This window comes from Schistocerca piceifrons, chromosome 11 (assembly GCF_021461385.2).
Source record: "Schistocerca piceifrons isolate TAMUIC-IGC-003096 chromosome 11, iqSchPice1.1, whole genome shotgun sequence".
NCBI classification, from domain to species: Eukaryota; Metazoa; Arthropoda; class Insecta; order Orthoptera; family Acrididae; genus Schistocerca; species Schistocerca piceifrons.
Window position 1 is genome coordinate 64270779 of NC_060148.1, and position 22890 is coordinate 64293668.

General features: G+C 44.6%; 1 protein-coding gene across 3 annotated transcripts in view; it reads right to left on the reverse strand.

Annotated features, from left to right (window-relative positions):
- LOC124720139 (transmembrane protein 98-like) overlaps window positions 1-22890 on the reverse strand; it is a 77133-nt gene that overhangs the window by 13526 nt on the left and 40717 nt on the right. For all 3 annotated transcript variants that reach the window (XM_047245441.1, XM_047245439.1, XM_047245440.1), the window contains one exon: window positions 5605-5868. In XM_047245441.1, coding sequence (XP_047101397.1) covers window positions 5605-5868 — 264 coding nt within the window. The remainder of the gene's footprint in view (window positions 1-5604; window positions 5869-22890) is intronic.

Here is a 22890-nt window from a genome sequence, read left to right on the forward strand (position 1 = left end):
TAAATAGCAATGTCTTCTCCTACGTTGTTGATATTCCTACCTAAAGTTTCCACTGTTTGGTTAAATGAAGGAGAATATGTTAAGAGATGGTTCAGACTACATAAACACTATGGAAGAGGCGAAAAATGAATTCATAGTTCCACCAATTACTAGATCAAAATTTTACAATTCAAAGAACAACAAAATGACTGTAACAGATTAACATTCCTGCTGACTTACTGATGAATGCTGGAGATCAGGTGAAAGAACTGTACAAATTTGTGTCTTGAAGGTTTGTAATCTTTGATGATGACTGAAAAACGCATTTACATCATACTTCTATAGAATATGACCAATCCTGTCAGAAATGCTACCTGTGTATCGCAAATAGGCTGTAGACTTTGGTGGATTAAATTAGTAGGTGACCTCGCATACAGAGATGGAGGTTTTTGGTTAAATTCTGCAGGCAATCCTGCTCCTTCCTTGGACAACCAACAGAGGGACAGAGTTAATGTTACCTCACTCATTGGTTATTTATATTCTCAACTGATAACTTCTGACTCTGGTCGTCTCTTGTTGTGTGGAGGTACTAACACCTACTCTGTGTGTGTGTGTGTGTGTGTGTGTGTGTGTGTGTGTGTGCGCGCGCGATCTTTTCCACATGTGATCTGCATATCAAGGCTTGCTTTAAATTTCCTTGCACAGTGTTGAAAATTGCAGGGTATATGCACTTGTCAAAATACTGGCGATTATTGAATTATGTTCTATATATCATGCGAAACTTAACACGTAACTGCACTGCTTTGCAGATGTGGAAAGCAAAGTTGAAACTTTTGTTTCCTTGCTGTCCTTGAAGTTGAACACTGGAAACTGCCTTGCAGATGGGCAGTGTTGCTTTATGAGGGTAACTGAAAAGAATCTGCCACTAAGAAGTGCTACAGAGCCCACAATGTAGCAAGATGTGTTGTTCTGTGTAACAATGTCGGTCTGATATACAATGCTTTCTTCTGATGGTAACTGTTAGTCACAGCAAGTAAGAACACGCAAAAGTAAGAAAAATATTTAGCACTTGTATAGCCCTTGGAGAGTGTACAGTTCAGCTCATATTCCTGCTACTAATGTGCAATTACTACAGGAATCAATTCTGTTTGCGAATGTGCACAAGTGCAATGCTTCTATCCACACTCACACAATAACAAATCCGTGTTTCCTTCAGTATGCTTCCTTCTAGTTTCTCGTGGTAGTTAAAATGTTGTAATGGAGCCATTCTCATATTTTGAAAATGGTCAATGTAACGTGAGGTCTTATGAAGAATTTACAGCCCTAGAATATCTGTCCGACATTGAAGATGGGTCGGATTTTGTCAGTCTGGATGATAATCTTTTTATAACTGTAAATGATCTGACATCTGTAGAAAGTGATAGCAAGCCTGAGACTATTATGATGAGAATATGTAATTCAAATAATTATTTGGAGGATGATGAACTTCTTGTTGACATCCTGGTAGTACAAGCTTCTGAAACAGACCCAAATATACAGAAAAATTGAACAATTTGGAAAATGCAAAGTGCTTCATTTGTAAAATGAGTATTTTAGATTAAAAGGAAACACCACACTGCCCCAATCAATGCTAGAGTTCTCTAAACCATATCAGTTTTTTAATTTTTTTTACTGACAAATTAAAGGAAAAACTGCAGATGAAGCTAATCTTTACAGCAGATTAGATAATAAACTAAATATTAGATCATCTGGAAACACTGTTATTTGCCTTGTATGCAGAATTCCAAGAGACCAAAATTCTACAAGATCCATTTTGACAGAAATTATACCTCTATTGATCCAGTTGTATACCTATTCAAGATAAAGATTCTGTATGCAGGAATGACCCAAAGTAATGGAAGACCAAACTATAAATTTCAAAATAAACAAGAGTTGAAGAAAGAGTACTTGGGTATTCTGAGTAATACATTAATACCATTGACAAACTGGACATTTCCTCTGTTTTGAATAGAGACAACAGCATTATCTGATTTCTGTCTACTTTTGTGAGTAAGCTGCAAAAAATCTGAAGGGAAAAGATTGACTAAAAGAAGAGAGACTGCAGAATGGTACCATGTCCTATTTATTAGATAGCAACATTGGCAGATACCACGGAAATAGTAGATTCACGTGGTGGTATTTACAGTTATTTTTCCATCTGATTGGTATAATTGCAATAAGTTCATGGATTCTCAACAGAAGCATAATTACTGAGGAAAGAGCAGCAGCGTTGCTAATGAACCTGAAGAACTGAACTGACTCAAACATTCTGCCAGATTGGCCCAAGAGCAAAAAAGTGAGGTAGACCAGCTAACACAGATCAATAGAGATCAACAGGCTTACATATAAGGAATCATCATTACTTGCAAAGGATGTAAGGTCAGATGCCTTTAATGATTGAACAGTGTGGAATGAGAACAAAACAATGTGCAAATGCCCAAACTGCAAATGCTATACCACAGTGAGAAACGTTAAGTAAACTTACGTTCAAATAAAGACAAAAACTACTTTCCTACTCTCCATAGTACACTATGTGATCAAAAGTATCCAGACACCCCCCAAAATATACATTTTCATATTAGGTGCACTGTGCTGCCACCTACTGCCAGGTACTCCATATCAGCGACCTCAGTAGTCATTAGACATCGTGAGAAGGCAGAATGGGGCGCTCCGTGGAACTCACGGACTTCGACCGTGGTCAGGTGACTGGGTGTCACTTGCATCATACATCTGTATGTGAGATTTCCACACTCCTAAACATCCCTAGGTCCAACATTTCTGATGTGATAGTGAAGTGGAAATGTGAAGGGACACGTACAGCACAAAAGCGTACAGACCAACCTGGTCTGTTGACTGACAGAGACCGCCGACAGTTGAAGAGGGTCGTAATGTGTAATAGGCAGACATCTATCCAGACCATCACACAGGAATTCCAAACTGCATCAGGATCCACTGCCAGTACTATGGCAGTTAAGCGGGAGGTGAGAAAACTTGGATTTCATGGTCGAGCTGCTGCTCACAAGCCACACATCAAGCCAGTAAATGCCAAATGACGCCTTGCTTGGTGTAAGGAGCGTAAACATTGGACGAATGAACGGTGGAAAAATGTTGTGTGGAGTGACAAATCACGGTACACAATATGGCGATCCGATGGCAGGGTGCGGGTACGGCAAATGGCTAGTGAATGTCATCTGCCAGCATGTGTAGTGCCAACAGTAAAACTCAGAGGCGGTGGTGTAATGTTGTGACATTGATGTTTTACACATCTTCTTGCTTCCCACTGCTGAAGAGCCATTCGGGGATGGAGATTTCATCTTTCAATGTGATTGAGCACCTGTTCATAACGCACGGCCTGTAGCGGAGTGGTTACACAACAATAGCATCCCTGTAATGGATTGGTCTGCACAGAGTCCTGACCTGAATCCTATAGAACACCTTTGGGATGTTTTGGAATGCCGACTTTGAGCCAGGCCTCACCGAGCGACATCAATATCTCTCCTCAGTGAAGCACTCTGTGAAGAATGGGCTGCTATTCCCAAAGAAACCTTCCAGCACCTGACTGGAGCTGTCATCAAGGCTAAGGGTGGGCCAACACCATACTGAATTCCAGCATTACCGATGGAGGGCGCCACGAACTTCTACGTCATTTTCAGCCAGGTGTCTGGATAATTTTGATCACATAGTGTAGACGAATGGAAATACTAGTTGAAGCCGACCTCGGGGAAGATAAATTTTGGATTCTGTAGCAATGTTGGAACGCGTGAGACAATACTACAACTTATCTTAGAAGATAGATTAAGGAAAGGCAAACCTACGTTTCTAGCATTTGTAAACTTAGAGAAAGCTTTTGACAATGTTGACTGGAATACTCTCTTTCAAATTCTAAAAGTGTCAGTGGTGAAATACAGGGAGCAAAAGGCTATTCACAAGTTTGTACAGGAACCAAATGGTAGTTATAGGTGTCGAGGGGAATGAAAGGGAAGCAGTGGTTGGAAAGGGAGCGAGACAGGGTTCTTGCCTATCTCCGATGTTATTCAATCTGTATATTGAGCAAGCAGTACAGGAAACAAAAGAAAAATTCAGAGTAGGAATTAAAATCTATGAAGAACAAATAAAACCTTTGAGGTTTGCTGATGACATTGTAATTCTGTTAGAGACAGCAAAGGATCTGGAAAAGCACTTGGATGGGATGGGCAGCGTCTTGAAAGGAGGATATAAGATGAACATCAACAAAAGCAAAACGGGGATAATGGAATGTAGTCGAATTAAATTGGGTGATGCTGAGTGAATTAGATTAGGAAATGAGACACTTAAAGTAGTAAGCAAGTTTTGCTATTTGGGGAGCAAAGTAACTGATGATGGTCGAAGTAGAGAGGATATAAAATGTAGACTGGCAATGGCAAGGAAAGCATTTCTGAAGAAGAAAAATTTGTTAACATCGAGTATAGATTTAAGTGTCAGGAAGTCGTTTCTGAAAGTATTTGTATGGAGTAGCCACATATGGAAGTGAAACACAGACAATAAATACTTCAGGCAAGAAGAGAATAGAAGCTTTCAAAATTTGGTGCTACAGAAGAATGCCACGCCAAGGGGCCTGGGTTCGATTCCCAGCTGGGGCAGGAGATTTTGCCCGCTCAGGTACTGGGTGTTGTGTTGTCCTCATCATCATTTTATCCCCATCTCCGAAGCGCAAGTCACCCAATGTGGTGTCGAACATGCCCTCGGTGGCCGAACTTCCCCGAATGGGGGACTCCTGGCCCACAATGCTGTACGCTCATTTCCATTTCTGGACCAAAGACCACAATACAAATATTACTGATGTTTAAAACTTTACCATCACTGAGATGACAAACTGATAAAATGTTTTTACCCAATTATTAGTAAAAAACTATAAAAAGACAACCTGTATACCCCACACCAAACAAATACAAAAAATACCAGTTATTCAGAACTAAAATACAGATGTCATGCAAATGAGTCACCTGATTTTGATGGAATGCCAATTCGATTTTACAAAGAGTGTTCTATGGCACTGCTCCCTTATTTAGTTCATATTTATCATGAATCTCTCATCCAGCACAAAGTTCCAAGTGACTGGAAAGAAGTGCAGGTGACTCCTGTATATAAGAAGAGTAAAAGAACGGACCTGCAAAATTACAGACCAGTACCCCTCCTTCAATTTGCTGCAGAATCTTTGAACATATTCTCGGTTTCAATATAAAAAACTTTTTTGAGACTTCATGTGCATCAATCAGCGTGGTTTTAGAAAGCATAGCTGGTGAGGAACACAGGTTTCCCTTTACTCACATGACATACTGTGAACTACGGACGAGGGGCAGCTGTTCTTGATTCAAATTCTGGAATATTTACTTTGTCTTCTGTAGTGAAGGAATTTTGGAAGGCCGTGTTTAGTAACTCTGCTTTGGTAGCACTGTCGGCAGATAGTATTTCCATAGCTATTGCACAGAGAAGCACTGACTGTGCCCCACCACTAGCATACTAAACATATGTCCAGTTATACTGTGGCAGCCACTGCGCTCCCGCAGCTGCCCCCAGTACAGGCCTACACCTCTCCCCACTACTCACCAGGAGGTGCAGGTCGATGTCGGCCAACGCCTGCGCCAGCCAGCTGGGAGTCGCCGTCCCGCCCGTATCTACTCCGCCCCCGGCCGCCGCCTTCCTCTTGCGCCGCCCCGGCACCCCCGCACCGCCACCCGCCGTCACCAACAGCGCCAGGTGCGTTACCACGAGGGCAAGTGCAGCCGCACGTGCCTCCAGCAGGCGTGCGTCGATTGGCGGGTAAACGGCACGCACCACGTCGTCCACCCGCGGAGAGATACGACGTGCCACCTGCCAGCAGAAGCTGTGTAGTAAATGCCGGCAAATTTACAGATTAAATCGCATGCAACAGTTGAGAAATGCCACAATTACCACGTCTAACAACAGAAAAACCAGGATGGATGAGGAACGTCCTATCCGCTATCCTCCCCACCCCTCACATAATGGCTTTCTCCTGCCACACAAATCTATATAATGTTGTTGTTGTCGTTGTTGTTGTTGTCGTCATCGTTGTTGTTGTCTTCAGTCTTGAGACTGGTTTGATGCAGCTCTCCATGCTACTCTATCCTGTGCAAGCTCCTTCATCTCCCAGTACCTACTGCAACCTACATCCTTCTGAATCTGCTTAGTGTATTCATTTCTTGGTCTCCCTCCACGCTGCCCTCCAGTACTAAAGTGGTGATCCCTCGATGCTTCAGAACATGTTCAACCAACCGATCCCTTCTTCTAGTCAAGTTGTGCCACAAACTTCTCTTCTCCCCAATCCTATTCACTACTTCCTCATTAGTTATGTGATCTACCCATCTAATCTTCAGCATTGTTCTGTAGCACCACATTTCGAATGCTTCTATTCTCTTCTTGTCCAAACTATTTATCGTCCATGTTTCACTTCCATTCATGCCTACACTCCATACAAATACTTTCAGAAATGACTTCCTGACATTTAAATCTATACTCAGTGCTAAAAAATTTCTCTTCTTCAGAAACGATTTCCTTGCCATTGCCAGTCTACATTTTATATCCTCTCTACTTCGACCATCATCAGTTATTTTGCTCCCCAAATAGCAAAATTCCTTTACTACTTTAAGTGTCTCATTTCCTAATCTAATTCCCTCAGCATCACCTGACTTAATTAGACTACATTCCATTACCCTTGTTTTGCTTTTGTTGATGTTCATCTTATATCCTCCTTTCAAGACACTGTCCATTCCGTTCAACTGCTCTTCCAAGTCCTTTGCTGTCTCTGACAGAATTACAATGTCATCGGCGAACCTCAAAGTTTTTATTTCATCTCCATGGATTTTAATGCCTACTCCGAATTTTTCGTTTGTTTCCTTTACTGCTTGCTCAATATACAGATTGAACAACATCGGGGAGACGCTACAACCCTGTCTTACTCCCTTCCCAACCACTGCTTCCCTTTCATGTCCCTCGACTCTTATAGCTGCCATCTGGTTTCTGTACAAATTGTAAATAGCCTTTCGCTCCCTGTATTTTACCCCTGCCACCTTTAGAATTTGAAAGAGAGTATTCCAGTCAACACTGTCAAAAGCTTTCTCTAAGTCTACAAATGCTAGAAACGTAGGTTTGCCTTTCCTTAATCTTTCTTCTAAGATAAGTCGTAAGGTCAGTATTGCCTCACGTGTTCCAGTGTTCCTACGGAATCCAAACTGATCTTCCCCGAGGTTGGCTTCTACTAGATTTTCCATTCGTCTGTAAAGAATTCGTGTTAGTATTTTGCAGCTGTGACTTATTAAACTGATAGTTCGGTAATTTTCACATCTGTCAATACCGGCTTTCTTTGGGATTGGAATTATTATATTCTTCTTGAAGTCTGAGGGTATTTTGCCTGTTTCATACATCTTGCTCACCAGATGGTAGAGTTTTGTCAGGACTGGCTCTCCCAAGGCCGTCAGTAGTTCCAATGGAATGTTGTCTACTCCGGGAGCCTTGTTTCGACTCAGCTCTTTCAGTGCTCTGTCAAACTCTTCACGCAGTATCGTATCTCCCATTTCATCTTCACCTACATCCTCTTCCATTTCCATAATATTGTCCTCAAGCACATCGCCCTTGTATAGACCCTCTATATACTCCTTCCACCTTTCTGCTTTCCCTTCTTTGCTTAGAACTGGGTTTCCATCTGAGCTCTTGATATTCATACAAGTCGTTCTCTTATCTCGAAAGGTCTCTTTAATTTTTCTGTAGGCAGTATCTATCTTACCCCTAGTGAGATAAGCCTCTACACCGTTACATTTGTCCTCTGGCCATCCCTGCTTAGCCATTTTGCACTTCCTGTCGATCTCATTTTTGAGACGTTTGTATTCCTTTTTGCCTGCTTCATTTACTGCATTTTTATATTTTCTCCTTTCATCAATTAAATTCAATATTTCTTCTGTTACCCAAGGATTTCTACTAGCCCTCGTCTTTTTACCTATTTGATCCTCTGCTGCATTCACTACTTCATCCCTCAAAGCTACCCATTCTTCTTCTATTGTATTTCTTTCCCCCATTCCTGTGAATTGCTCCCTTATGCTCTCCCTGAAACTCTGTACAACCTCTGGTTCTTTCAGTTTTTCTAGGTCCCATCTCCTTAAATTCCCACCTTTTTGCAGTTTCTTCAGTTTTAATCTACAGGTCATAACCAATAGATTGTGGTCAGAGTCCACATCTGCCCCTGGAAATGTCTTACAATTTAAAACCTGGTTCCTAAATCTGTGTCTTACCATTATATAATCTATCCGATACCTTTTAGTATCTCCAGGGTTCTTCCATGTATACAACCTTCTTTCATGATTCTTAAACCAAGTGTTAGCTATGATTATGTTGTGCTCTGTGCAAAATTCTACCAGGCGGCTTCCTCTTTCATTTCTTAGCCCCAATCCATATTCACCGACTATGTTTCCTTCTCTCCCTTTTCCTACACTCGAATTCCAGTTACCCATGACTATTAAATTTTCGTCTCCCTTCACTATCTGAATAATTTCTTTTATTTCATCATACATTTCTTCAATTTCTTCGTCATCTGCAGAGCTAGTTGGCATATAAACTTGTACTACTGTAGTAGGTGTGGGCTTCGTATCTATCTTGGCCACAATAATGCGTTCACTGTGCTGTTTGTAGTAGCTTACCCGCATTCCTATTTTCCTATTCATTATTAAACCTACTCCTGCATTACCCCTATTTGATTTTGTGTTTATAACCCTGTAGTCACCTGACCAAAAGTCTTGTTCCTCCTGCCACCGAACTTCACTAATACCCACTATATCTAACTTCAACCTATCCATTTCCCTTTTTAAGTTTTCTAACCTACCTGCCCGGTTAAGGGATCTGACATTTCACGCTCCGATCCGTAGAACGCCAGTTTTCTTTCTCCTGATAACGACATCCTCCTGAGTAGTCCCCGCCCGGAGATCCGAATAGGGGACTATTTTACCTCCGGAATATTTTACCCAAGAGGACGCCATCATCATTTAATCATACAGTAAAGCTGCATGCCCTCGGGAAAAATTACGGCTGTAGTTTCCCCTTGCTTTCAGCCGTTCGCAGTACCAGCACAGCAAGGTCGTTTTGGTTATTGTTACAAGGCCAGATCAGTCAATCATCCAGACTGTTGCCCTTGCAACTACTGAAAAGGCTGCTGCCCCTTTTCAGCAACCACACGTTTGTCTTGCCTCTCAACAGATACCCCTCCGTTGTGGTTGCACCTACGGTACGGCTATCTGTATCACTGAGGCACGCAAGCCTCCCCACCAACGGCAAGGTCCATGGTTCATGGGGGGAAGCAAAAATATCATAGGGAGGTATAATTACCTAAGAAAGTTTAAGGGTAAACTATCGGTTATATTATATACCTCATTTGTTTTTTTTTTTTTTTTTTTTTTTCCACTGATCTCAGTGTCTGTTGGTTTTTTTTTTTTGAGCTGGTATGGTAAAAGAACGTGTGTAATTGTGCTCCCCCAGTATGGTGCTAATTAAAAGTTATAATATGTGGAAGGTGCAAGTTTTCATTCTCATACCTAGCTACGTCCTATTCTTCACCTCCCGATGCAACAAGGACTTGCATTTTTAAATCGACCTTTTTGGAGAAGAAGTCAAAACAAAGAGAGAATACATTGTTGGGGAAATAATGTAAATATTAAGCCATACACCGAAATTAAAAGGAATTAACACTGAACTAATGTTCCAGAACTGCAACAACATTTCTTAACATGCCCACATCCATACCTGCGCACATTTCTGGATATACAAGTTCTAGTGTGGCTGAACAATAATTACTTCAGCTCTGAACAAGTCACATTATCTCTCTCCCAGACCATTATAAGCTTCATTCCCCGACACACTGATGTGACCAGGAACTCACAAGAACATGACATTGGCTCCATCATCTGCGAGCAAGTGGAGGTATTATTGGATATGTTGTACTAAAGGGCTACTGTGGATAGCACACATAAGCTCTGGAAGGCAGTAAGTGAAGTGGAACATAATACACAATTGAGAAGCCTGTGTCTTCAGGTGTACTGGGTGGCCTGATAGGGGGTGGAAAGCTCGTGTAGTAACACTGTTCACGTTTACGTCGCACTTCACTTAGCGTAGACCGGGACTGTGTCCTAGGCATGCCCGATGTTAACTGACTGGGCACGGCCCGTGCTGCCGGAGTTGTTGTTGTTGTTGTTATGCCGGAAGAGGTTGCGTCCGAATTCTCGCGTGCCCTCTGGTGGACGGGACTCTACTTGCGGCAACTACCATCCGTGATGCGTCGTGCCGATGTGCGCCTCCCGCGACCTTTCTGGTGGCTACTGCACTCCTCCTCCTTCGGGGGGTGAAGCTACTGTGATCCACTGCGTCGGAAGGTGGAGTGTCGGGCAGGAGCGATGACCTCCACATCCATTGGAAGGCCGGAGTCGAGGGGATATGCCAACCCTCGAGCCGGAATCTTCGAATACGGCAGGAAGTGACCCACACGAAGGGGCTCCAGTCGTCCTACAACCGGAGCCCAGGACAGAACGGGCGACAAGCTGTCGAACTCCGGATCCTGTTCCATCTCGGGAGGGGCAAGACCCAGTGGCGGGGACGATGGGGAACGGACGACCACAGGTGAACCAGCCTCCTGAGAAACCGGGCCTGCTAGGGGGGCCGGCTCTCGCTGGGGCATCTCGAACGATGGCGATGCCGGTGCTGGAGCTACTGGAGGCTGCCAAGGCTGAGAACCATCACAGGGCGGCAGATTCACAGCGGGGAGAGGAGGTAACGTCCCCTGCAAAACCAACACGGGTGCCGGCAATGGGGAAGCCGGTGTCCGAGAGGTCGGAGGGTGGGTGCCCGAACGTGGACGTAGCTGATTTTGGTGACGACGTACCACCCGGTCGCCCGCCTGCAAGGTATAGAGCCGGCGGCCATTTCGGCGGAGGACCAGCGCCGGTATCCAACGTGGATTGCGACCAAACCCACAGGCCCAGACCGACATACCCAGTGGAAAGCCAGGTACTCCGTTTTGTGAAGACTGGCGAGGACCAGGCCGGAGGAGGTGCAGCAGAGTCCGAGGTTGACGCCCATGGAGGAGCTCTGCGGGTCTGCGTTCTCCCATTGGTGTGGTCCAGTATGCCGTCAAGAAAAACATCAATGCTTCCTCCGCAGGAAATTCGTGCACATACTTTTTCATCTGCATCTTAAATGTGCGCACCATGCGCTCGGCTTCCCCATTCGATTGTGGATGGAAGGGGGGAGAGCAAACGTGCCGAATACCGAAGCGCCTACAAAAATCCTGGAAGGTCTGCGAAATAAACTGCGGTCCATTGTCCGAGACCAGGGTGATTGGCAGACGTTCCACAGAAAAGATTTTTGCTAGTGCCTGGATTGCAACTTCTAAAGTGGTTGAGGAGCAGTGAACCACATATGGGAATCTGGAATAAGTGTCAATGACAATGAGCCAAAAGCCATTGAGATAGGGCCCGCAAAGTCGATGTGAAACACGTTCCCATGCTTGGGTTGGCGGCGGCCATGAAGAGAACGCTGCCCTGGGAGATGCTTGTTGGCTCGCACACGGGAAACAGGCGGCCACCAAGTGCTCAATTTCTCTGTCAATACCGGGCCAGTACACATGTCTGCGAGCCAAGGTTTTAGTACGGGAAACACCCCAGTGCCCCGCATGTAATAACGTGAGGACCTCCCTTCGTAAACTTGCAGGAACAACCACGCAAGGAGCTGTATCATCAGTAGCCAGAAGGAGAACTCCTTCCAAGACTGAGAGGTGGGCTCGTAGAAGAAAATAATTACGAAGAGGGTCCGAGACCTGGCCCGGAGGGCGGGATGACCACCCCTGCTGAATGAGGCGAACTACTTGCCGGAGAACCGGGTCAGCTGCCGTTTCTCTGGTGACTCGAGAACTAGTGATCGGGAAGCCATCAACCGCTTGGCGGGATGCCATATCCAAATGAAAACACATAATCTCCTCTCGATCGAACGTAGGATCCGGGCCCACCGGAAGACGGGAAAGAGCGTCGGTGTTGGCATGCTATCCTGTAGGACGAAAATGAATGTCATAATGGTACTTAGAGAGGAACAAGGCCCAGCACTGTAGTCTGTGGGCCGCCCTATCCAGAATCTGAGAGGCGGGGCCAAATAACGATATTAACGGCTTATGGTCAGTGATTAACTGAAACTTCGTGCCATACAAGAAAGGGTGAAACTTGGTAACAGCGTAGACAATGGCCAAAGCCCCTTTTTCCACCTGGGAGTAATGGGCCTGCGCGGGACTAAGTGTTTTAGACGCAAACACCAGTGGTTGCTCGGAACCATCTGCGTTGCGATGGGCCAGGACCGCCCCCACCCCATACTGTGAAGCATCTGTAGCCAGGATCAACAGCTTATGGGGATCAAAAGTAGCCAAACAAGGGGCTGACGTGAGGAGGCCCTCCAACGAGGTGAACGCTCGCTCGCATGCAGGCGACCAATCAAAAGGAACACCCTTGCGCAGAAGGCAGTACAGGGGGCGCGCTATAGTGGAAGCCCTGGGAATGAACCGGTGGTAATAGGCTGTCTTGCCTAAAAAAGCTTGTAACTCTTTCAGCGAAGCGGGCCGAGGAAGGTCGACAATACCTTGGACCAAACTGCCTAGTGGCTGGATGCCGTGCCGAGAGATGGTGTAGCCCACATACTCAATGGACGGTTGGAAGAAGGTTGACTTATGCAGGTTGCAGGTTGCAATGCCCACAGACCTGAATTTGAGAAAGAGGGTGCGAAGGTTGTGCAAGTGTTCCTTCGTGCTGCGGCCTGTGACAATTATGTCACCCAGGTAATTAATACAATGAGGGATTGTTGACGTGACATGCTCAAGATAACGCTGGAATATCGCCGGGGCACTGGATATTCCAAAGGCCAACCGCTGGTACTGGTAAAGGCCAAACGAGGTGTTGATGACCGCCAGCCGTTTGGAGTCCTCATCAAGTGGTATCTGATGATAAGTCTCCGACAGATCGATTTTCGAAAAATATTGGCCTCCCGCCACAGCGGAGAACAAATCATCAGCACGAGGCAAAGGATAGGTGTCCACCACCAATTGAGAATTAATGGTGGCCTTGAAATCGCCACAAAGACGTAATTTTCCTGAGGGATTCCTTACAATAACGAGGGGCGAAGCCTACTCACTGGAAGAAATGGGAAGAACGCCCTCTAGGGCTGTCAGCCGGTCTAGCTCTTCCTTTACCTGAGGGCGGAGAGCCAAGGGGATCTGCCTCGCGCATAGAAAATGTGGGCGAGCCGACGCCTTCAACGTTAAGTGAGCTTCAAAATCTGAAACACGTCCCAGGCCCTCCTCAAAAATATCTGGGAAGTCTGAGATCAAAGATTCCAATGATTGATAGTGAACGTCTTCGGAGACCAACTGTATGGTGTCAGCGATAGAAAAACCGAAAGCTTGAAAGGCATCCAGGCCAAAAAGGTTAGTGGAGCTCGCATCATTGACAACAATAAAAGTAATAGGCCGAGTGACTGATTTGTAAGTCACGTCGGTAGTGAATTGACCCAGTAGGGGAATGAACTGTTTACCATAACCGCGTAGACGCCGGTAAACTGGCGCCAACGGGGGCGATCCAAGGTCGGAATAAGTTTGTGCATTCAACAACGAAACTGCCACGCCCGTATCTACTTGCAGTTGTAACCGGCGCGACCGAACCGACACCTCGATAAAGAGTTTGCGTGCCGATGCGTCGGGAGCCTGGCCCGATGAAACTTCCTGAATGTCAATGCCCGTGACCTCTGTACCTGCTTCCTTCGATTCTTTTGAGGCTGAGCGGCAAACTTTAGCAATTGTACTTTTTTATTACATTTGCGACAAACGGCCCAACGCTGGGGGCACTCTAACCGATCGTGATGTATATAGCATGACGCACAGGACGGCAACAGGGGCCGGCGGCCGGAATCCTGTTTACGCGCCGTGCGGGAGCGGCCGCAACGGCCGGATTGTACCGCTCGCACGTCGTCCACCCCGGACACAGTGGACGCGGCCGCGCCGCCCTGAACCGCCACGATGTCGCACCACGCTTCCAGCTGTTGATCTGCTGCGTGAGAGACTTCATACGATTGAGCAATGGACAGGACTTCCTCGAGGGAAGGGTCTTCTAACTGCAGGGGCCGTTGCCGGACCTACCTATCAGGGGCCGAACGAAAAATGACGTCGCGTACCATAACGTGGGCATACGACTCTCGTGACTGCTCCGTGACAAAATGACACTTGCGACTAAGACCGTGCAGGGTAGCGGCCCACGCCCGGTAAGACTGATGGGGCTGTTTCTCGCATTGATAGAACTCGACCCTAGCCGCCACAACATGTGTGCGGCGGCAATAATATGAAGACAGCAATGGACACAATGCGTCAAAAGACAAGGACGAGGGTTCCTGCAACGGCGCTAGCTGCCGCAAAACTTGATACAGCGAGGGAGATATCCAAGACAAGAAGAGAGCACGACGTACCTCCGCATCGGCAACATGAAACGCCTGGAAATGCTGCCGAAGGCGATGTTCATATGCGTCCCAATCCTCCGCCGTCTCGTCATACGGGGGAAAAGGGAGGAGGGAACGGCGCCGGAGCAGACGGCGGGGAGAGTAACGCCGGAAGCACTTGTTTCATGGTGGCCATGAGCTCCGTCTGCTGCGCAACCAAAACCCGCACCAAATCCTCCATGCCGTGGAGAAGCTGCGAAACCGGAACAATGACGCACCACGTGAAAGAACGACCCTACTCATCGCCAATTGTGTAACAACACTGTTCACGTTTACGTGAACTTATCTTAGCGTAGACCAGAACTGTGTCCTAGGCATGCTCGATGTTAACTGACTGGGCACGGCCCGTGCTGCCGGAGTTGTTGTTGTTGTTGTTGTTATGCCGGCAGAGGTCGCGTCCGAATTCTCGCATGCCCTCTGGTGGATGGGACTCTACCTGCGGCAACTACCGTCCGTGACGCGCCGTGCCAATGTGCGCCTCCCGCGATCTTTCTGGTGGCTACTGCAGCTCTGCAGTAAAAATTGAGCACTATTTTAGAAGCCAGTATCGAAAAAGTTTGTTGCCTATGACAAAGGTGTAGTGCACAACTGAAATGGTTACTGTTACTGATGTGAGAAAACTGTCACTGGTGTTGTGTATCTGGATATGCTTGAAAACTTTTTAATTCCACAGACCGATGAAGACGCCTGCAATGGGATGGTTTACCACCAGCAAGATGGTGCACCGTATTTCCTCACGGAAGTTTGAGGTATTCTTGATAATTGCTTCCAAGGTCTGTGGACTGGCCGTGAAGGGCCAACTGCACGGCCATGTTGTTACTCAGACTCGACACCACTGGATTTCTTCCTCTGGGGTTTCATTAAAGAATGTGTGCATTTTCCTCCCCCATTCTGAAAAATTGAATCTCCGCTGTCACTAAACAAGTTAAGCCTGATTTGCTGCAATGACTGTAGGAAGAAATTGATTACATGTGGGATGTACGCCGCACCACAAATGGTAGTCACATTGAACAAAAATGATACTCAACACTTTTTATGTGAAACACGAGATTTTTTGTTACAAATGACACATCTACCAATTGTGTAAGTTATCTCAATAAATTTCTATGTCATAACAAAGCTGTAAAATCATTTTGACCTGTACAGGCAGTTCAGCAACTTCCTCCTTTGGAAGTGGAATTATTACATTTTTCCTAAGTCTGAGGGTATTTTGCCTGTCTCAAACATCTTGCATATCAGATGGAATTATTTTATCATGGTTGGCTCACCCATAAATCTCGGTCATTTTGAGGGAATGTCATCTATTCCAGCGAACACATTTCGACTTAGCTCTTTCAGCACCCTGTCAAGTTTTTCTTGCAGTATTATACACATCTTATCTTCGTGTGTCTCCTCTTCATTCTCTGTAACAGTGCCTTTAGATTTTTTGCTTAGTATAGCCCTTCTATATATACCTTTCAGCCTTCTTTTCTTTCGTTAGTACTGGCTTGCCAGCTGAGCTCTTCATATTATACAGTCTCTCTCTTTTCTCTAAGGGCTCTAATTTTTTAAAATGTGGCATCTATTCTTCTATAGACATGGATTTTTCCTCTGACCATTCCTAGATGACCATTTCAGACTTTCTGTCAATGTAATTTTTTTGATGTATGTAGACCTTTCCCCCTCCTTTATTATATTTTTTTCTTTTGTTAATTAAATGCAATACTGTCATCTGTTATCTAATGATTTCTATGGGGCTCTGTCCTTTTACCTACTTGATCCTATGCTGACTTCCCTATTTTACCTCTCAATGTTATCCATTTGTCTTCTATTGTATTTCCTTCCCCTGTTTTGGTCAACAGTTCCTTAATGCTTCCTCTGAAACTGAAAAACTTCTGGTTCTTTTAATTCACTGGGCTCATCTGGTTAATTTCTTACCTTTTTACAATTTCTTCCTCGTTAATCTGTACTTCATAACCAATGAATTATGGACAGAATCTACATTAGCCACTGGAAGTATTTTCCAGTTTAAATCCTGGTATATATCTGTCTTACCATAATATAATCTGCCTGAAACATTTCAGTGCCTCCAGGTTTCTTCCATGTATCCAATTTTTGTTCATTATTCTTCAAGCACATGTTTGCAATGATTAAATTGTTCTGTGCTAAGTTCTATTCACCAGTTTCATCTTTCATTGCTTTGCCACCAGTCCATGTTGTTCTATTATTCTGAAGTCTCTTAATTCTCCTACTATGGATTAGTGTCCCCATCACAAATGAGTTCTCATTTCCCATAACAAGCTGAATAAAAATAGATTGAAAATATTCTGTAATTGGATGGGCAAAAAATCTACTCACAAAATGGTGTGTATAAAGGTATTGCAGTTTGCAAGCTTTCGGAGCCAGTGGCTCCTTCTGGCAGAAGAGTTGAAGGGGGAGGAAGATGGGTGTAGGGAAAGGCTGGAGAGGCGTAGGCAATGAGGTAGAGTTACAAAGTCACCCAGAACCTTTTCAGCTGGACGAAGCAGCCATTGACTCTGAAAGCTTGCAAATTACAATACCTTTACATATGTACTGTCCTGCCTCCATTTGGTGAGTAGATTTTTTGCCCATCCAATTACATTATATTTTACAAATTGATTATTTTCGTTGATATAAAAATATACTGAATAATTCTCTTTTCTCAACAGACATTTGTTCAACATCTTTGTTATCTGAGGAGTCAGTAGCATGGACAACTTTACTACTGGCGTGGGTGTTGGATTTGAATATGTATAGTCAGCACTGTAGTGATCACTCTATTGACAGCACAGCAATGTTATTCCGTGCGATGTTTATCCGATAGCAAAACTTTTGTTATAAGTTTCGCTGACGTGTGTTTTGTCACTAGTACATTGTCTATTCCATTAATATTTTTATTTAGGAGTAAAAGTGACCACTCAGTGAATCACTGAAGTGTTGAGCCATCGACAGGCACACACAAAAACACGAGCGCGCATGCGCACGCACACACCTGTTTTATAAAAAGAAGAAAATGCACAACAGTTGCTAAATTAATAGTCTTATACAGGATGCATGACCGGTTTCAAAACACTTGAAAGTTCAATTATGTGGTGTAAAAAATAAAATAACTTATCCATGTGAGATAATCCTAACCCCATTGTTGCCATGGATCAAAAGTTGTGTGTCAAAAGAGTAATGGGGGACACACAAATCTATCTATGCTGAGGTCATCTCTATCTTTAGCTGCATCTGTTTTCTGCTGTTCAGCTCTTGAAAATTTTTCCTCATTCTCTCTCTCTCTCTCTCTCTCTCTCTCTCTCTCTCTTTCTCTTTCTCCCTTAGAGAGAGAAAGGGAGAAAGAGAAAGAAAGAAAGAAAGAAAGAAAGAAAGAGAGAGAGAGAGAGAGAGAGAGAGAGAGAGAGAGAAATTAAAACTTTTACTGTTTAAAATGCATGTTTGACCATGAGCTGCTCTTATTTTAAACCCAAATATCAACTGGTTTCAGTCATGGACCATCTTCACAGATAAGACTTAAAATGGTTTAAGTCTCAACATTACATTTGTCACTACTTAAATAATATGTATAACATATCATAACTATCACGAATATCATGATGTGCTCTACACATTATTTAAGTAATGGTGCTCAGGCACCTCCTTTAAATAACCAGTTTTGCTGCTATTGCAGGAGTGCATATTTGGGTGTCTGAGTGTGTGAGAATGTGTGTACTTTTACTAGAAAAAGAGCAAGAGCTCAAAAGCTAGTGTAACTACTGTTTTCTGTAATACATTTCTGTGCACCATGCATCAATCGGCAGTACACGAGTGGTTGCCTTTCCCTTATTTTATGTATTTAACTTCCTTTCACATACATTTAAGTTTACAAAAGAGATTGCAGCAGGTGCTAGAGCAAAAAAATAGGGCCGTGTCTGAAGTTTGACTTCTGTTAAAAATCAACTTCTTTGTTTACTGGAAATACACTCCTGGAAATGGAAAAAAGAACACATTGACACCGGTGTGTCAGACCCACCATACTTGCTCCGGACACTGCGAGAGGGCTGTACAAGCAATGATCACACGCACAGCACAGCGGACACACCAGGAACCGCGGTGTTGGCCGTCGAATGGCGCTAGCTGCGCAGCATTTGTGCACCGCCGCCGTCTGTGTCAGCCAGTTTGCCGTGGCATACGGAGCTCCATCGCAGTCTTTAACACTGGTAGCATGCCGCGACAGCGTGGACGTGAACCGTATGTGCAGTTGACGGACTTTGAGCGAGGGCGTATAGTGGGCATGCGGGAGGCCGGGTGGACGTACCGCCGAATTGCTCAACACGTGGGGCGTGAGGTCTCCACAGTACATCGATGTTGTCGCCAGTGGTCGGCGGAAGGTGCACGTGCCCGTCGACCTGGGACCGGACCGCAGCGACGCACGGATGCACGCCAAGACCGTAGGATCCTACGCAGTGCCGTAGGGGACCGCACCGCCACTTCCCAGCAAATTAGGGACACTGTTGCTCCTGGGGTATCGGCGAGGACCATTCGCAACCGTCTCTATGAAGCTGGGCTACGGTCCCGCACACCGTTAGGCCGTCTTCCGCTCACGCCCCAACATTGTGCAGCCCGCCTCCAGTGGTGTCGCGACAGGCGTGAATGGAGGGACGAATGGAGACGTGTCGTCTTCAGCGATGAGAGTCGCTTCTGCCTTGGTGCCAATGATGGTCGTATGCGTGTTTGGCGCCGTGCAGGTGAGCGCCACAATCAGGACTGCATACGACCGAGGTACACAGGGCCAACACCCGGCATCATGGTGTGGGGAGCGATCTCCTACACTGGCCGTACACCACTGGTGATCGTTGAGGGGACACTGAATAGTGCACGGTACATCCAAACCGTCATCGAACCCATCGTTCTACCATTCCTAGACCGGCAAGGGAACTTGCTGTTCCAACAGGACAATGCACGTCCGCATGTATCCCGTGCCACCCAACGTGCTCTAGAAGGTGTAAGTCAACTACCCTGGCCAGCAAGATCTCCGGATCTGTCCCCCATTGAGCATGTTTGGGACTGGATGAAGCGTCGTCTCACGCGGTCTGCACGTCCAGCACGAACGCTGGTCCAACTGAGGCGCCAGGTGGAAATGACATGGCAAGCCGTTCCACAGGACTACATCCAACATCTCTACGATCGTCTCCATGGGAGAATAGCAGCCTGCATTGCTGCGAAAGGTGGATATACACTGTACTAGTGCCGACATTGTGCATGCTCTGTTGCCTGTGTCTATGTGCCTGTGGTTCTGTCAGTGTGATCATGTGATGTATCTGACCCCAGGAATGTGCCAATAAAGTTTCCCCTTCCTGGGACAATGAATTCACGGTGTTCTTATTTCAATTTCCAGGAGTGTAGTATGTATAGCATACATAAGAACACGATTTTTAGTACTTGCTGCAATTCTTGTCAATATTACAAAATTATATTTATGGTGAAAGTGTAACTCTTGTAGAACATCTGGGATTTGGGGGGAAAATGGTGTATCTCCACATTACACATGGTTATTGGAAAATTTTACCAAGCAAATTACTCATGCACACAGTGTACCCAATAATTTACAAACATTTCCTTCCTTACTGGCACAGGACATGCCGATACTTACTAGTCACCTGGGACTGATTCCTCCTCCCTGAATCAAACGTTGTGTGTCAAAAGAGTAAGGGGGGACACACAAATTCCATAAAAGCTATCCCCCTATTACCACCATCTGCTCAGGCACCTCCTTTAAATAACCAGTTTTGCTGCTATTGTAGGAGTGCATATTTGGGTGTCTGAGTGTGTGAGAATGTGTGTACTTTTACTAGAAAAAGAGCAAGAGCTCAAAAGCTAATGTAACTACTGTTTTCTGTAATACATTTCTGTGCACCACGCATCAATCGACTGTACACGAGTGGTTGCCTTTCCCTTATTTTATGTATTTAACTTCCTCTCACATACATTTAAGTTTACAAAAGAGATTGCAGCAGGAATGCTGCCTGTCAAAGTGTAAGAAAATATATTTACTACAATTTGCTATTGGCTAATTAATTTTGACATAAGAGGATATATCACCACTTAATTAACAAATGAGTATAAAAAATGGGGCCCACGGGTCAACATGAATAAAATACATTTTAATAAGAGGTACAAATCAAGATTTATTAGTGAAAGAGTGAATGGGAACGATTACCCATACTGAAGAGAACAAGTACATAGGAGTAAAAATCACTCCAGATGGTAAGATATGTGAATTAGTTCAAGAATTAATGCTGGGAAGTTCACTATTGGAACATTAAATGGTATTTATCAATAAATCAGAAAGGAAACAAATAAAACAATCAGATACATTACAGCATACGGATCAGAAGTGTGGACAGTTAAATCAAAATTATTGAAAAGATTGATGGTAACTGACATGGACTTTTGGACATCGTATGCAGGGATATGCAAGTGGAAAGGGTCAGAGACGAAGTTGTTAGGAAGAAAATGAATGTCAAATGTTCAGTTACTGATTCTGTGGAAAAAAAACAACTCATATGGTATGGATGCATGAATAAGATTTTGAGAGGAGAGATTGCTGTGATGCATCATGGAACGGGGACCATCAGGAAGACCATCACCCATATGGATACAAGGATTTTCAGCATTATTTAGAAGAAGAAATATTGAAGAAAATTTATGAACAGAGAGGGACAAATTGAGAATGAAAACTAAATTTGATGTATAATATTGGGTTACTAGAAAATTAAAATATATTTTGAAACTGGAATGATAACATTGTTTCTTGTGGCCACGACAAAGACCTGGCAGAGAGAGAGAGAGAGAGAGAGAGAGAGAGAGAGAGAGAGAGAGAGAGAGAGAGAGAGAGAAATCAACTTTGTCAAGGAGAATGTGTATAGTAACAGATTTGTACGAATAAAAATCTCTCGGTGTACATGCCGCGTCAATTCAGGATAAAACTCCAAGCTTTGGACCACTACCTCCACGGTCGTCGTCAGGGCTAAAACTGACTGTCGTGAACTAGTGAGGTTCCCACTTTTATATGCCAAGGGAGGCTTCTGATTGGCTGGAATACGTCATAGCAACAGCGATATGGAGCGTAGTGAAGTGGTGCCCTCTACTTCCATAGATGTAGTTTCTATCCAGCGTTGCTTGCACTTTGGTGAACAGAGAAACCACGTCGAGGCTGACCATGATATCACTTGGGCGTATCTTCATCTGTTTTATGATATCAACAAACATTTTTGAATTCTTAATATGATGTGGGCAGTGACCAACTATATGTGCCAACAATACCTGTGGATGACACATTACAACTGTTGGCTGCTCATTTTTCCTCAGGAATTTTGAAGTTGTTCCGGCATACCTTGACGACCACTTACTTTTTATACAGTTGAAATTATTATGAAATGACGGATGGAACAGCCATGGGTTCACCACTGTCACCAGCAATAGCGAATTTTTTCGTGGAGGACTTTGAAGAACGAGCATTGAGCAGTGCTCACCTCCGCCCATCATGCTTCTACAGATACTTCGACGATACTTTTTTAATCTGGCCACACGGCAGTGACACGCTGCAGCAGTTCGTCGAACATTTAAATGGTGTACATCCAAACATACAATTTACATTGGAGTTAGAGAAGGAAGGGAAGTTACCTTTTTTAGATGTGTTGGTAGAGCGAAAGTCGGATGGACGACTGGGCCATTCTGTGTACAGGAAGCCAATCCATACAGATTTATATCTGCATAGCCATAGCTTCCATCATCCGTCTCAGAAGAGAGATATGCTGAATACTTTAGTACACAGAGCCAGGACTATTTCCGACAAGGACCATCTCGGTCCCGAGATTAACCATTTTACGACTGTTTTCAAGAGGAATGGTTATTCTGCAGGTGAAATTAAATCAGTATTGTCCAAGAAAGTAAGACACGATGCCAGCCATATACAAGAAGAGGACAAACACATAGCGCGGCTTCCTTTTTGCGGTGCTACAACGAGCAAGATAGCCAGAGTCCTCAAGAGGCAAGGAATAAAACCAGTTTTCCGACCACCTAGGAAAATTAAGGAAATGTTGAGATCAGTCAAAGATAGTCTCGGCTTAAGAGTGCTGGGAATTTATGCTATTCCTTGCGAATGCGGCAAGAATTACGTGGGCCAGTCTGTAAGAACCGTTGCCGACCGCTGCATCGAGCACCAGCGCCACCTAAAATACAGGTATTTGGAAAAATCAGCGGTGGCTGAACATAGCCTGCTTAACAAGCGTAAGATTTTATTTGAAGAAACCAGAGTAATAGCCCACGCATCGA